At 44.4% G+C, this 17,368-nt stretch overlaps 1 protein-coding gene across 1 annotated transcript in view; it reads left to right on the forward strand.

The window, feature by feature from the left end:
* The window catches only part of LOC8033664 (THO complex subunit 6 homolog), a 39,853-nt gene extending 23,021 nt beyond the window's left edge, over positions 1-16,832 (forward strand). The window contains exons 12-13 of the mRNA XM_029973931.3: positions 9,044-9,169; positions 16,555-16,832. Of these exons, the coding sequence (XP_029829791.1) occupies positions 9,044-9,169; positions 16,555-16,635 (207 nt within the window). The 3' untranslated portion in view covers positions 16,636-16,832. The remainder of the gene's footprint in view (positions 1-9,043; positions 9,170-16,554) is intronic.
* Positions 16,833-17,368: the final 536 nt, after the last annotated feature.

Here is a 17,368-nt window from a genome sequence, read left to right on the forward strand (position 1 = left end):
GTACAGCACCGAAGCAAAGAAATGGTCATGTCTGTTCCGTCCCTTACCCCATACCCGATGAGCTATTTTTTGCAAAGAGCACGAAGGTTTTTCAAAGGTTATCTCAGTGGAGATCACCCTCGAAGAATGTTGAACGGCCTGCGTTGCGAGCTGCTTCACGTACGCTTTTTTCGTTCGTTATCTCACAAAGGTCAAGCAGGCTACAAGTCCTGGTATCCCCTGTTACTCCTATGCTGCAGACTAGGCTCCACACCTGGAGCATTGTCCACACTTGGCATCTACGTCGTCCCTGTCGACGACAAACAACAAGTCTTTAGCGTTTAGACAAATAGGACTCTATACAGTCAAACCCACTTATAACGAACGCGATAGTTTCACGAAAAGTGGTCGTTTTATCAATTGTTTGTTACATCTGGACTTACCTTTAAAACATTATAAATAAGAATAATGATGCTGGTATTGTTAGTTTCACTCTGCCAACTATTTATTTAAAGAAACTGTTTGCACAATTGTAACATGAAGGCAGATTTAGCTTTCAGATAATTCAAAAGTAAATCTGCCGATTCTACCGCGCAAGCAAAATAAAGAAGATTGACCACATACCTCATAGAACAGATTTTATGAAACGCTCGCTAACACAAAAATAAATGCCGTGCACTAGTTAGACGAAGGTTCTTCGCTGTCTACAGAGGTAATTAATACTTGCTTTGGTCTAAAGCGTTTTAAGTGCCACGCTTCCTGCGCATGTATGAGTGCATGGCTGTTGCCCCTGTCAGGGTCGTCTTTCAAACACTTTGCGAGCTTGTTGGGTGGCTGGGATTCCGAGGCCACACAGTGCTCCGTTGTTATCTTTCTTCGCCAGAATGATGCCCTTTTGTATAAATAGAACTTCCTAGTAGATTTTTTCTTTTTTCTTTTTCCCCAACTTAAAACGACAGACATGAGTCCGTAGACGTGAGAGAACATGCATGATATGAATACCAAAATGGCGAACGTAAACAAACTGTCACGATGATGATGAGGCTAGCGTTTGAATATAGAAGGCAGCACGGTGTGAGAGTTGACTTCGTCCTTCTCCTCCTCTTCTCCTTCCCGGGCACGCACAATCCACAATCGGCAGACTACGCAACCCGGGAGGGCGTTTTTGCTTTTGTAGTTTTGTTTTCTCCCCTGCCGTGCAGCCATGGAAATGACCTCAAGCGTCTCCCGGAGCCTCGCGCCCGAAATGTAGCTGTTTTAATTTCTTTTTCCTTTCGCGCGCGCAGGAAGTTTTTTTTTTTTTTTTTTTTTTTTTTTTTTTTTTTAAGGCGGATTTTGTGTTTATTGTAACAGTGTGATGCTTTGAAAGACAGTTGTTTTATCAGGACCAGTTGTAATGGGTAGGGCCTTGAGTTTGTATATTTTCTGAAAGCTGGTCGTTATAACCGATAGGTTATAACTGGGATCGTTATAAGTGGGTTTGACTGTACATCATGAATCTAAGATCATCACCTTTTCGTAGTGGCTTGTAGAGGACCGCGTTCACGCTTGCGTGGGTGTGCGACGCGAAGAGCATGGACAAAGAGACGACATCTTTGGGCCAGTACAAAAATATATTAAAGCGTTAAACACTAGAAAATGAGAAACTTCAAAAAAATTAATTATCGGAAAATCTAACACTTAAAGGGTAATTAAAGAGGAGTACTTCACATAGTCCGTGAAGCGGGTCTGAGTTCTGATCATGGTTGACACGCCGAAGTCTTGATGCCAGGTAGATGGGCGCATTGGGGCTGGGTAGTGGACGACGGGGTGGCTTGAAGAGTGTGGCCTGAAGTAGCGGCAGGGCAGCCTCGGAGGCCCGCTGACCAGGCCTGTGTTTGTGGACGACGAACTGAAGCCGTGCCGACCACGCCTATCGTTGCAAGTCGGTTTTTTGGTCCACCAGATCCTGCTCGCTTGTCCTGTTCGGTCACCTCCAGGCTTCCTTCAACTTCTTCTTTTTCCACCACCCGCCACTCGCGCCAAATTTTCTCCGTGCACACAAACACACAGTCAACCAGCCACATCAGCATTCCTTTTTGTCGTCGTCCTCTTTTTTCTTCTACATTAAAATCCGAACTCACCACATGGCTATTGTTTTACAGCTGAGTTGTTAAGGGCTAGTTTCCCCAATATCGTGTCTGCGGACAAACGAATGTCAACGCAAATTTCCAGACAGCTACCGCCATCTATGAGTGACACTCAAACCTTTCCAGCCTTTTTACTCTTGTTTTGCACCAGAGTGGAAAGGCTGAATTTCTCTAGGCGTTGTCCTACAAGTCGTCCTCGAGGACAACGCCTAGAAGACGTTGTCCTCTTGGTGTTGTCCTCGAGGTCGTCGTAGAAGTCGTCCTTGAGGTCGTCCTAGACGTCGTCCTTGAGGTTGTCCTAGACGTCGTCCTTGAGGTTGTCCGAGAGGTTGTCCGAGAGGTCGTCCTAGAAGTCATCCTTGAGGTCGTCCTAGACGTCTTCCTCGAGGTTGTCCTTGTGGTCGTCCTTGAAGTTGTCCTAGACGTTGTCTTGAGGCCGTCCTAGGCGTCGTCCTAGACGTCGTCCTCTAGGCATCGTCCTTGAGGTCGTCCTTGAAGTCGTCCTTGAGGTCGTCCTAGGCGTCGTTCTCTAGGCGTCATCCTAGACGTCAGAAAGATAACAGTTTCGCTGGTCCTCCATCTTCACGTGAAGTGGAAGGGCTCTACATTTTTTATAAGTCATTGTTTTAAAGGACACATGCAAAGGAAAAAAACATTTTTTTTAGACAGCTTAGATGGAAAAAGGATGTCATAAAACGATTTTACAACGAAGAAAAAAAATTTTTAGAGCTATATTTACGGCGCTATACGAATTTGTAGTTGGCGCTCGCGGGAGCCGCCGCTGGTCACGTGGTAGGCCCGCGCGCCGCCGCGCTGCGTCGCCGCCGCGCGCTGAGCGTCGTGCGAACGCCGCTTCAACGCGTTTCTCCACGCCGCCGTCGCCGCCGCCGCACAAGTTCGTCTGCTTCGGGGCGCCGCCGCCGTCGTCTGTCCGGCGCACAGGTCTATCACGTCTGCTTGCGCTTTTTCAGGAGTTTCCTTTGGGCTCTAAAAGTTACTTATTCATCTTAGTTTTTTGTTATACTTCAAACAAAGATGAATAAGTTACTTTTAGAGGCCATAGGAAGCTTCCGAAAGAATGCAAGCATCACGTGATAAATAAAGACCAGTCACGTGATAAATACAGACCACTTTTCCGCGGTGCCCGCGGGCGCCAACTACAAATTCGTTTTGCGCCGTAAATATAGCTCTAAAAATTTTTTTCTTCGTTGTAAAATCGTTTTATGGCGTCCTTTTTCCATCTAAGCCGTTTAAAAAAAATGTTTTTTTCCTTTGCATGTGTCCTTTAAAGCGAGGGTTCCCAAACTGGGTTCCTCAGAGTAGTAAGTAGCCTGGGGGGTTTCTTGAGCTCCCAAATTTCTTTGGCCGTCTCTGCCCCTAAGTCTCTGCCCCGCGCAGTGGTGCACAGCACTCTAGTACACCAAAGTCGCAAAAAAGGTCTTGCTAGATGACAGGCTGTACTGCACGTGGGGGAGAGATTGTGGCGGTGCCAGGCGAGTTTGAACAGAAGCTTCTGCACAGGGACCGGGAGGAGTACCAGAACCTGCGGCGTGTCAGCCGTACGAAACACTTGCAGCTTCTCTTGCACATGGAACTAAGAACTGCAAGACAAGACGGACCAGCACACTGACAAAGGTGGAACAAAGCACAACGATGCACCACCTTCGTGGTGCTCTTTAAAAAATGAATTTTTTGTTGTCAGACTAAATCTGTTTGAACCATGGTTTGAAGTGGAAAAATCTACGAGTGAAAAGGCGCTCGGTTTTTTGGGTTTGCGCTTTCCACGGATTTTTTTGCGGGTGTTGACTCAAAAAGCGTTTTGTCTGGCAAGAGCATACTGTTTTTGACAAGCAAAACAAAGTGGTTCGTTTGCTTGTTCATTTTGTCGTGCGATTCCTGGTTCCACGCTTGAAGAAACCTGCAGGAACTGTTCCTGGCTGACGCACCGCAGATTCCAGCACTCCTCCGAGTTTGTGTCTAGAGGCTTTTCTCAAAACCCGTCTAGCACACTGTGCTCTGTCCTTTTAGCGAAATAATGCACTCGTTGCCTTTTAGTATGACTTCAAACAGGAAATGTTGTTTAACTTCCTCTTTTTCCCTCTCGTCGTTTATGGGCACACGCTCAAGCCACCCGACTAACTGCAAGAGTGCTTCACAAGACCTTTATTAGTGTGCAGACGACGTGTCGCTTTTCAGTTCCCCTTTTTTTAACAGCTTAAGTTCTCGGATGATTTTCGAAAAGGTAAGGGAGAGAACTGTGTGTGGCAGACCCTAGTGAGCGACGTGAGGGGCGATGTCGTAAAGGTGCTGCGTGAAGCTCTGCTCCATTACTATCTAATCTAAAAGTGAAGTGGTACACAAATTTTTTTTAAAAACACGACCCGCAAAATAATGCGCAGTTGGCTGCGATCCTTAAAGAACAGCTGCGGGGGCCAGTCTCGTACCCCTGATCTGTTCTGACCCCTTTTGTTGACAAGGACTATGACTTTTGTTTTGTGTTTTGTCATGCACTTTTGAAGCGTTTGAGATGGTAAAAGAAATCTTGATTTTAGGGTTGTCAGTGGCCCTTTAAAACAAATACTCACTCAAACAACCGGGCACCAGTTACTTCAGGCATCTCAAGATCATAGTAGAGGCCACTACACTCACTTTACTGCAAAGCAAACGAAGGATGTTTCTCATCTGCAGTGGTGGGGATCTCGAAGTTCTTCATCTGACACCTTTTTGTCTTTGTCATGGTCGCACACAAGATCTACAGTTTCAGCATCCGTGATGGAAGCAACAGTTGAAATGTCCGCATTTACGAAGCAAGAACGAATCAGTCATCCCGGTGTGCTTCACCAACGATTTCATGCACACTTCTGCAGAGGTCATCACAGCTCTGGGAGTCACCCGCTTACTTGTCAAGCATTCACATGAGGAATCCAGTACAGTCTAGACCACATATAACGTATGTCGCTGGAGTCGCGAAAATCCGCACTATAAGCGGTACCGTGCTATAACCAAAACATCAATTTTTCGGGCCAAAATACATGCCATGAGACAACTTACCTTTGTAAAAATTTATTTTATGTTAGATGAAAAATAAAGCTTAGTTTGAGGAAAGTCTTTATTTCACCAGACTAGTACACTTCTCTCTCAAGTGTGTCACACATTTTGAAAGAAATGAGCGACTTTTGCCTGGCGCAGCCTTTTAACGGCGTCGCGGATTGCGGACGGACGTTGCGAGCGTTCAGGATTGCTAACCCCAATCACTTTTCTCCAGCGATGAAAACGCGTGAAAATTCGCATCCTTTATACGGTACACACCAGTAATACCTTCAACTTGAGCACAGGCATGAAATGCTCCAAATAAGAAATCCGGGCGATGTTCGAAAACACAAATGCTTAGAAAGCACCATTGTAGTCAAAGTAAACAAACACGACGACACTGGCGTTTCTACTGTCTTGAGAGTGCCGCCACGACATCGCCGCTCGAGTAGGTGGATCTTCCCTTTTAATACGTGCTGGGTTATCATAGCGACACACAACGAAAATTCACAGTCAAGGATAGCACTTTTACGCGGAACGATGAGCTCCCACCACGCGACGATCACAATTGACGCCATGTTTGCGGATAGAAGCAGCCGGCCCGCAACCGGCATGGAACACGCGCGAACACTTCTCCTCGATCTGTGATTGGGACGCACCTGCGACCTGCGATTGGGACCTGTGTGTGGGACGCATGCACGTGAACGACACGTGCGTGTGCGTCCCTTCGTCGCTATGGCAACTGAAGCCTCTCTCTTCGCTTCTCCCCGCTCCTTCGAGCCACGACCAACTCTATCTTCGAGCAACCTCCTTGCCCCGCGAGTGCCGCTTGCGGCTCGCGCCGTTATCTAGTGTCGCACAGGGAAGCGTGCTCGCTGCGCCGGCCAGAAACCGCACTATAACCGGTATTTCCCTTTGCGCGCCTGCATTTTAAGCGGTATGTAATTACATGGAGTTCTATGGGAGGCGAACCGGTGGTTTAAAAAAGCCGCGTTATACCCGGTCCTGCACTATAAGCGGTTACGTTGTAAGTGGTCTATACTGTATGCGCGAAGCTAAACCTGGCCACCAGGCAGAAGTCGTGGCAGACGTTCAGATAGAGACGCAAGTTGGCTGCTATGAGCACCGTATGTGGCGTTGGAACTTGGGCATTGCTCCCTGGCCTCACTGGCTGCATCACCGTGTCAGTGGGAAAAAAGGGCATAAGTGGCCGCGCATGCTGCCGCACAGCGTGCTTCATCACTTTTTCTTGTTTCGCTGGAAAAGGTGAAGGGAAAGCAGAGGTTGCCCTTGGTCCTTTCGTGCACCTCAGCAGGCTTAGAGGGGCAGTGCAATGATTTTGATGTTGGAATAATTGGCAGTTTGCATTTTTTATATTGTTTATGCAAGCCCAAGTGACCAAAAACGCGTCACCTTTCCCCGAAAAGCTGCTGCTGCGTATTCGCAAAGCAAAAAGTGAATTATTTGGCAATCTGCAGCCGCCTGTCGGGGTTACGGGAACTAAAACGACACCGTCTCTGGGGGATATGCGGAAGTCAACAAAACCTGTCCCCCTCCGCTGCTACACTCGCCGTCAGCCCCGTGGCAAACCGTCCTTTGTTCGATCGCTCGCCACGACCTTCGACGAGGCTAATCCTTTGAAAGTCGACAATCGCGGAGGAAGCGGCTGGTCTCTAAAGAGAGGACCCAAGGGGAAACCACGTGGACCCCCAGAGTAGTATGTGACTCGGAAGTCGACGTAGGGAGTTGAGAGCCACTTTGACCTTCGATTTGTTTCATTTTTTTTTTTAAATAAGAACTAGCGCTCGCAAGAAAATACGGTTTTCTGCTTTTTGTTTCATAGGTGACGCAGATTAATTTCCGCAGTTAATTGGCCAAAGTCTGAAAATTGTTGCACAGCCGTTTTTGGCCTCTTTTTCTTTGTGATAAGCGTAATTGGGCTCTGACACACTTAGAATAATAAGTTTACCTCTGGCGTAGACCCCCAAAACATGATTTTGAGATAAGATATTTACAATACCACACGAGGCATTAAAAAAAGAAGCCGACGCATCACAATTCGGGGTCACTTCCTTCAGTAAAGACCGTCGTAACCCTAAAATCGATCAAATTTACCGGGTTACCCTTTAATGGAAAGCGTTTATATATAGCACACCGCTAAACGGTTGTTAAGATTACCTGTAAGCATTTTTTAAAGTGAACAGACTGACATAAAGAGAGAATAGGCAGCCATCTTCCCAGTCTTTGCATAAACAAATATGCAATGTAAAGCTTGCCACGGTAGTCTTTTGTTGGTTGTAGATTAAAGGCCATTTCGTACGTTCCATTGTGACCAGGTGCATATTGTGTTTTTACGTTTGTGACTGCTTATGACGAGACAGCTTACTGGCACCACCTATCCGGTAGCTCTGCAGCACTTCCAACTGCCATATATCTAAACTCAAGTTTTTGTAGTCCATTTTACGAGATCAAATCTCTGCTGTGAGAAATAGTCGCTTATAACATTGTCAGAGGTATTTCAAGTCCACGGTGAACCAAAGTAGGAATTAAAATTGACGGCGACCTTTATCTCCAAGATCCTATAATGCAGGGTTCTCAACCTCGTCTGGATATGGGGGCCAAATATCCCACACCAGAAAGGTCGAGGGCCAATATAAGGCCAAGAGAGGGAGGGCGAGGAGAAAATTTGATAGGGCTCGTGCTTTCTGCGTGTACCATCTTTAGGTTAGATTTGTTTGTAGGGCTACTTTAGGCACTTACCTGATGCGATAACGAGAGTTGAAACGATACCGCCTTGCCACCGTGCCTGCATTTTTGATAGAACAAGAGAGAAGGCACACTCTAGTTCCCGTGGCTCCGTTCACTTGGGTATTAATCAAACTCAATGTGTCTCGAAACAAAATACTTAACGCGACAGTTCTAGTTTTCTGACGATTTTTAGAGCAGCAGTTTTTGTAGTTTAGATACAATGATAATCGGTTAGAATTATTGCTTTTCCGGGTTTTCTCGTTATTGTCAAAAGTGGATTGCACTGTAATGCATGAAATACACTATAGTTGAGGAGCAGCTATTCACCTTTGTTTAGAAGACATTAAATTGTTGTTTCGGGGAGTGAAGAACATTCATTTGCCCGCTAAATTTAGTGGGGAAACTTGTCGCGATGTCTTGTGACGTCAAGTCATGTAATATTAATTTTCCCGCCAAATTTGGCGGGGCAGTTGAATTGATGTGTAGGTCACATAGCTCCAGGTCTCGTGACCACGATTTTCCCCCCTAAACTTAGCGGAGAAACTGAATTCGTGTATGGATCTCGTGACGTCAGGTTCGTGACAATTTCCCCGCCAAATGTAGTGGGGAAACTTAATTAGTGTATTGGCGTCTTTTGTCGCGTGTTTTCAGAGCTACTTTCACTGCTTTGTCTTTAGACCACTTGGCACTGTGAATATCTAATTCGCTCGAGATTGCTGGCGAGCGAACCTGCCGCCACAGCTTTCTGTCCTAGCCGCTTGGTGCCACCAATTTCGCCGAGTCGCCGATAGGTCTTGCGCCGTCGGGTTACGTGAAGTCAAGTTTTTCGCTAAATTTAACGGTGAAACTGACATCATGTTTAGGTCACATGATGTCCATATCCCCACTGAATTTAGTGGAAAATGCCCAAACCAATGAATGGGCAGAAAATATTTTGGAATTGGGGGTTCTGTTTCAAAGCATATCATGCTTTAATACATGTATATTCGGATGGGGACTGTTCTAGGGCTACCCGACAGATTGTGCCAGTGTGTATTCTCTCGTTGTGACTGGTCGCAATCGGGCACAATGCCCCCGGCCACGCTCATAATGCAAATGTGTGAACTATGCAGATCAGCTAGACGTATTGCAAGCATTCTTGCACTTTGTCGTAACAGGTGGTCGCGGCGGGGGGCGATCCGAATGTCTACCACTGGAGCTTCAGCGGAGACCTGAAAGCCAAGGTGGAGACGTCCGCATCCAACCTCTACAGCATCGCGCTCAACGAGGAGGCCCCATACAAGGTGAGACACTCTGCTGTTTTATGCAGAGGTGCATGTCCTCCAGCACACTTGCTTTTGCTCAAAACCTTGATCTGTCATAATAGCACTGCTCTGACCTCTTGTTTGCTGGTGTTTTGATGGCTTGCAGTACTCATAAAATGTGTGCCCCGGCTCAGGACAGCCTAGAAAGCTAGATTGACACTTTTTAACGAGCACCTGTCGATATTCTGCACCTCGGAGATGAAACAGTGCTGCGGGAGCTTAACTTTAGATATCCAACTGCCGCTGCCCAACTTCTGCTGTCATCCAGAGTACAAGCAGCAAAAGCAATTAAATTGTGCAATCGAGGCTATCTTTGTAGCTGTCCCCAGTGTCAGCAGGACGCTGTCTAACAAGTGCCACCGTCGTGCAGAGATTTATTTCTGATAGCGCCCCAGCTTGAGAGAAAGTGCAAAACAAAATCGAAATTGGAAGCTGTAGTTTCTTCACCTATGCTGGATATAGCGTGTGTCCCTACAGGCCAAATTCAAATTTCAGCAGCGCATGAAATCCATCGATGAGGGGTGATCGGTGGCCAATGAGTTGGTATGGAAAGAGCTAATGGTGCATTGAACAGAATACCCAAGCCTGTTTCTTCAGTCTTTGAGATGCACATTTTCCAGAAATATGAAATTGGACGGTACACTTTTCTATGAAAGGGTGTTCAGGGAGTAGTGCATCTACTCCTTGGGGATCATGATTCCCTTGCATATATCAAAACTCTCATTTGGTTTATATTCTTATGGGATGCTTTGGTTGTTTTATAGGAAATTAGAGTTTGAATGTTTCTTCTCTCTAAAGGCATTACCTATAACATGGTTTGGTTTTTATAGAGATTTTTGTTTCATAGTAGTTAACATAACGAGTACCTCTATTTTGCTGAAAATTTGGCATCTTTATGTTCTCTGTGGTGTCTACCAAGAGTTAGACTATTTTAGGTAACATGGAAAATTCAGGTAACTTTTCATGAAATTTACCAGAAATATAGCCAAAGTTATAAAAAGTTGCAGTTTATTGCATCTCTATGTTTTTATCTAGATTTCACAAGCATGACTGCTCACCATCAGTCTAGAGACTCAAGTATTATTGGATGTTCCAACTGCTGACCACGATTCACTTTAGTGTCCACGGAGTCACCTTTAAGGAACACTGGCACCCCCCAAAAATGTTTTTCATTTTATGCCAGGCGGTTCATTATGGTGTTGGAAGACTACCCAATTAATATTTTGCAACAGAGTAGCGTATATTTTTAATAAAGCCAAACGACGCAACTGCTCGAAACCAAAACTGAAACCCGCGCAGTGGAGAGGAGAGAGTGAGTGGCAGAAGTCATGTAACTACACCCAACCGGGCACTTTTTTTTTTTCTTTTGTGCAGCAGACAATCTGTGTGGCGGGAACTGTTTGCCTTGCGATTCCTTTGCAGTTATGTTTGTTCCGCTCGCTGTTCTGTACTTCAAGATGACTTGTTTTGTGCATTGAGAAGTTGGAGACGAGTAGTGAGCGCCTGTGGTGAATTTCCGTGATTGGCTCCAAAAAGACTACCCCCAAGATGTTGCGTGAAGAGCTGCCTTACATGTCCTACGTCCGAAAAAAAGTGGCATTGTGCGGAAGAAGTCTGCTCAAGTTTCCGAAAGATCAACGGGATCGCGACCAATGGCTGGCTACAATTCCTGTAGAACATTTATAAGCACCTTGGAAGGCGGACGCTACCTGATTTTTATGCTCCTTGCATTTTGTGGAAAGTGATTACATTGAGTTCGCAGGTGTCCAAAAGGAAATCCCACACCATTTAGTTCAACAACGTTTCGTTCACAGCATTTTTTTTTTTTTTCAGTGATAATTGTAAAAAGGAAATGTAAATATCGCAAAATGTTTGAAAAAAAAAACACAAGAAAACGGTACGCTTACATTGGGGGTTGAACCTGGTTCCGCCGCGTGTGAAGTGGACATCTTTCTACTGAGCTACTGGGGGAACTCTTTTGTTAGTAATAATGCAGCCGGACAAATGTAGGTTGCTAAGTTTGCTGCCGATTTTCCTCCAGCAAAAGGACTCCCGGGTCAAAGTTGGACAGCACCACGCATTGGCCACATTCGCACCTAGTAAAGAAAGCGTACGCATGCATATTCAACTTGAAGTATGCACTTCGTGCTTGACGTTTGCGCAAGCGATGTCTTCAGCCACGAGAAGGGGGTGACGGCTCGGCGATGTCTTTGTGCAAATCGGCTTGGTGGTCGGGCCTGTCGTACGAGATGAATACCAATTATTTTGATCTGTCCCAAAATTCTCTTTCAAAGGCAGACAAAATTCGCCAGTACCGCGAACGACACTTCTGAAGTAGAGGCCCCACGCCCGTCGTCATCGCCGTTCTTGCGAGTCCCACGATACGCGAAACGACGCCATGTTAAGAATTACGCAGTGAATGCACAGGATGCTTCCGCTTTTCTGTGCAACTTTTTTTTCAATCAACCTATTTGCAGCTTTTTAGAAGCCACAAAAAATCGGTTTCATATTTTTTTCTATTTTTAATATTGTGTGTGTGCCTTCAATGACCCACGACTTTGATTAAATTTGGTGGTTGTGTCTAAGCCTTAGAAAATGGCCAGTGACCACAGAAAAGAGAGTGACCATGACTCAAACCGGCTAGTTCTTGATCGGCGGTTTTTGGGCTGAAAGAAACCGAATTTCGAGCCACTAATTCTGTTCTGGGCAGTTAAGCCCTCATATGTCGCATACAACTAAAAACCTCAGCGAGCATAAATAATAAACTTGGAAACGGCGCGAAGAAAACAAAAGACAAGAACGAGAAGTGAACGAACACAACGTTAACTTCTCGTTTTTGTCCTTTTTTTTTCGCGCTGTTTCCAAGTTTTCATTATGCACCAACTAGCCGAACTTCACGCCTTGTTGGAGCATAAATACCCTGTTAGTGCCCCTTTAAAGGGAAGCAGAAGTGCTTTTCAAGAAAATGAGTTAATGGTTGATTCTGACGCGTTTGTGGCTGCTGAGTCCAAATATCACAACCGTTTGACCCAAAATAGTCACTGAACGAAAAGAAAAAAAACGCAAAAAAACAGAAGCGATTGTCGCAGCGGCACGCCATTGGCTAGTCACGCGTAACGCGCCACTACGTCCATAAAAGGTCCATCTCAATTCTCGCTTGCTCCGTCGCTTGCCGTAGTAGTCAGGCGCCGAGGCTTCTGCCCTTTTAAATCGGGTTCGGCATCTAATTTTTTAAATCCTTCGGTGGATCCGAAAGAGGAATGTGTCCAGAGGACCCTCTACGTGACAAAGTATGCATTCCAGCCGTTGGCAAAGCAGAAAAATGACCCTTCGCGGTAATACGGGCAGACACGAGGAACCGCTTGCGCCGACGCAACATTGCCGGCTTCATACGTTATGGAACATACTGGCTGCCACTTATTGGAACGTAAGTTGTGACAATAAACGGAGTGCTATTGACGGGACGCATCAGGCCGGATTAGCGTGACCCTCTCGAAAACGGTTGTCAAAGGACAAGAATTTGGCACACATCGGCCTTCATGCTTGACAGCTGCTGGACACATGAGCGTGCAGGCTGCATTGTTCACCCAGGCTGAAGTGGTTTGAAGGGATAGTATAATCGGTGTGGAATTACGGGAGAGTTCCTCCCAAGATGAGACAGGGGATGAGACAGGGTCGCCATTCTGCCACCGCCATGTCCTTGCGTACTACGCGAATAACTGCGCATAGTGTCTATCCTTTGTATAGTGGTACCCTCTACTGCGTTCTCTTTGTTTGCCATCAATTATTACTCAGTTACAGCTTTAGAAAAAACAGATGTGTGCGCGACAGCCCTCAATTTGATGTCGAATTCGTGAAAGCTTCCTGGGCCCCTACATTCACACACACCTCCCATGATTTGTTGACAGCATTAGGCCACCACCAAGCATTATCATCGTCCGATTGCATTTCTACGGCACAAAGAACCATTGCATGGCACACAAACTTCATTCAAAACACACTGCTTAACTTGTAAAAAAAGAACAAAAAAACTCAATTTACAACAGAATGTCACATGCTTTGCATCTCCAAAAAGCGCTCATGAAGAGAACATGTATGTACCCATGGAAGGAAAATTTAACAAAATGCTTGTTTACATTTAAAAAATATGTGACCTCAAATAGTATGAGCAACTGTACAAAAAAAAAGGTCAATGTAAACCAAGTTGCACCATGAAAGTCTCCCAAGTGACTAAGTAACAAAATAGGTTAAAAAAAAACAGATTTGGGTAACAGAGTTGGTCCGGCAAATATGGTCACTTCAACGATATAAAAAGAAACCAAAACTAAAGCTCTAATATACGGAGGTTAACACAAAAGAGCCAGCGGAAGCCTGCCATTTTGGCTACATGATCGTGGCAGGTTTCCAATACCTGCACACAACTAGTAACGTAATAGCTTTTTCTAGAACAGTCGACCTATAATTCCTACCTAGTGTCGTCTGCGCTTTGAGTGTACCTTTTTATGCGTTGAATTGCCTTCTTACCTTCAAAGATGGTCGGCAGAGTGTCGGGTTCAGGCGAGCCTTCTTCAGACCCAAACCTATGTGTACATTGTTTTCATATGCGTCGTCTGGAACAAGTTCCCAACAGAAAACAAGATACTCGCTCAAACTCGTCTGTTTCCATAGCGGGAACCTATCCCTTTGAAATCTCGGTGGGTGGGGGGGGGGGAAGGGCGGTAAGCGGGAAGTACAACTGCAACAAGCGCTGTTCGTGCAAGTCGACGGCTACACATGAGTACGGCATGTTGCAGCAGCACAAATCAGTTGCTTCGGTGCCACGAGAATTCCGCAAACCCGTGAACAAACGAGAACAATCAACACGTCAGGCGATTGAGTCAATAGAGAGTTTTAGTAGATTGTGTTTTCGGGTCACGCTATTTGTAGCGGGAGCTCGCGTTGCCACTTTGATGCATGCTCTGAAGCACGCGACCGTAGCGGTACTGGGCCTTTGAAAACGGTCTACTAAAACTTCCCATTAGTACGACCGGTCAACGGATAAAAGCGAGCACTATGCGGAGGTAAATGACGACAGCTCGAAACGTCTTTAGAGCCTACGTGGGAGGCGGCGCGGTCAGCTGCGGCAGGGTCCCCCAGCCGGACCTTTTGTGACGTCAGCCGACGGACTTCCTCCTCTCTCCCCTTTCCCTCTGCTTCGGAAAGGCGTGGCTTCAGCACTACTTTGAAGGCGCTTTTTCGGTTAATCCGCGCGCAAAAAGACCAAAATAATTTGATACTCGTAATGGCTGAGGTCTAATTAATCAGGCTCGGGTGTTTTTTCTCATATTTAAAACCGCTTCAGCTTTCCTTTAATGAGACGTCAAAGTGTTTTTCTGAAGATTAATTTTGCAATTGTGACAAGTAGCTGAGACCCCAGATAATATGGACCATGCCCCAGCATGTACAGACAGCTTCTTGCCCCAGAAATCATTAAAATAGAAAATTCATCTATCAAATCATAGGCGTGGCCCCGGTTGCCACAGACGATGGAAACATGCCTGCTATCTTTCTCTGCTTCGAGAGTGCTGGGAGCCCTGGAGAAAGTGACGATTCAATCTTCAAGTTCAATTCAATTGTCACCTCAGGTCTGCAGGAGATGTTTTCGGTTTTGGTGGTTGGTGCTTGTCTTTGAAGTTTCTATTTCTTGAAAAAACGGGTGGCTTAGAAAATGTGAAAAAAATAAAGGCAGTGCAAATTTTTTTTCAAAAAGCTTTTTTCTACAATTTTTGAAAAAAGATTGCACCTCGGTTTTAAATAAACTGTCATTGATTTTGATTAAGAAGATAATTGTTTTTAGAAAAAGAAAATAATTTTTCTACTTTTATGTATTGTGGTTCCGCAACTAATAGTGTATACTCCTGCAAATTTTTATTGCAATATCTCGAGTATTTAGGGAGAAATAAAATCTTTTCTGTTAGCCAAGGATGCAAAATCACGTTTTTTAAACGTGAACCTTTTGTTTCCTGTTTCCAAACTGCTGTAGCTTTGCACTGGTATGCCCTAGAATGATGATCATACTCTCATTGGAAAGAACAATTCTTCACAGTTTCAGTACACTAAATATCTTTGTTCAAGATTAAACTCTATTCGGGCAAGAACACCAAAGAAGTCAAGTTTCATGTGGAAGAGGCTATGCATACGGCCAAGAATTGAAAAGCCCACCCTGACTGAACACAAAACTGACTAAAACCAGCATTCATTTATAGAAAGTCACGTGGGTTTGTCTGCTTTGTATTTGGATGATGCTTGCCCCACCCATACTTACTGATGTTGGTTCGTGTATTGCAAGAATACCCAATTCCTCACTCATTTCACAATCAATGTCCACATGCCAACAACAAAATGACACTCAAAAAAAGTTTTAAGCTCGGACTCACTCAGCAAAGCCATGCTAGAGATTTGGTGTAAGCAGAAAGAACCATCTACGCTCTTGGTGCCTTTTAGTTGCTTCCACCACCAGTAAAAGCAGATGTAGTGGTGTGGAAACTTGAAATTGGTATTTTCTCAGTTTTCTCTCTTTTTTACAGCAACATTCGTTTTCGGAAATCTATCATTTCAGTGAACTGCCAAGTTCATTCTTTGCTGTGGATGTTCCTGAACTGAAATTTAATGAGGAAGGGGGCTAGATATTTATTTTTCTATTTAAGTAAAGTTTTTATTGCCAAAAAGTAGAGTTTTGATGAGGAGACAATGCCCCATTATGAGGAATGCTTTTCAAATTGACATTTTGCATAGAAATAATGCGCATTTTAAGGTAAAAAATAGATAGCCCCACCCGCCATATGTTCTAGTTAAGGCTGAAGCTTAGAAATGCTCAATATTCTCGAGCAATTTTATATGATAGATTTCCTTGCCAAGTGAGGCGACTTACATCGATAGCTCTGTACCTCCTCCCTTTGTAGCTTATTGGAAAATAGTCCTACAGAGATGAAATTTCATAGAGTGCATTTAGGCGAGATGAACAGGCCCTCAAAATTTCATCAATATTCAGCAACTGGTTTAAAAGTCGACACTTGAAGGTGGTGTCACCCCTTAAGATAGCCAAGAAGAGACTAGAAACGTCCAGGAAATTTTGGAATTGGTGTTCATGAGGTTCTTTAATGTCAAACTACAAGCACTGGCACGGACGGACGAAGACATTGGAATCCTTAGTCATATTTTTGATAAGGAAACTGAGTACATGTGCTGATAATTTGAGGATTGTTTGAAATTCTTGGGGCACTTTGATTTAGTTGGCATCCCATAAAATTGAGGTCAGAAACCTCTTTTCAGCACATTTTAGGATATTGGGTTTTTATTCTGATGTGTGTTACCATTTCTTTCAGGGCCTTTGTGCTGCTGGGTCAAGCCACAAGATCCTTGTTTGCACAAACTTTTTGTACAGAGATTTTTTCCTGAGGTTTTAGTACCTCTTTTGCTCTCCATCCTGTTTGGGTTGTCATATTCTCTTGAATTTTGGTCATGAATTTATAAATTGCCCTGCCTAATGACATCAGTCTGATGCAAAGACTGGTAGATGTCCACCATCATACTACAGAGTCGCTGCACCACATTGGCTCCATGCATTCATGATTTGAATAAACTCATTGCTTGTGCTGTACAACCCCTCATCTCTGTATAACTCAGTGTTTCATAAGTCTTGTAGAAGTTTCCTTTTTACATCTAAGAGACATTTATTACAAAAAGTGAAGCTGACAAAAAGGTGAGAATGTAGGCCTGTTGCTGTTGCTTTGACATGATTCAAACTACATAGAAACTAGAAGATATTATAAATCATCTTGTTCTGTAGTTCTCATTTTGATCCTTATCTTATCCTGTAGTTTTCAGTTTTCTATGCATGTTAAGAGACCTTGCTCAAAACAAACTCTGTATATTTGTAAATGTGTCAGGTTTTCATTTAAATGTGCTACATGTCACTTAAAAACCACCATGATGCTAAAAATTGTTTTTTTGCTACTTTCTGAACAAACTGGCAGTTTTATGTGGCACATCAAGTACCATAGAAATATTTCTTTATGAAAGCCACTTTTATAAAGAGATATTTTTATGGTATTTGGTGTGCCACATAAAACTGCCAGTTTGTTCGCAAAGTAGCAAAAAAAACAAGATTTTGATCATCATGTTGGTTTTTAAGTGACA

Source organism: Ixodes scapularis, unplaced genomic scaffold, assembly GCF_016920785.2.
Source record: "Ixodes scapularis isolate PalLabHiFi unplaced genomic scaffold, ASM1692078v2 PGA_scaffold1__304_contigs__length_218370807, whole genome shotgun sequence".
Classification (NCBI taxonomy): Eukaryota; Metazoa; Arthropoda; class Arachnida; order Ixodida; family Ixodidae; genus Ixodes; species Ixodes scapularis.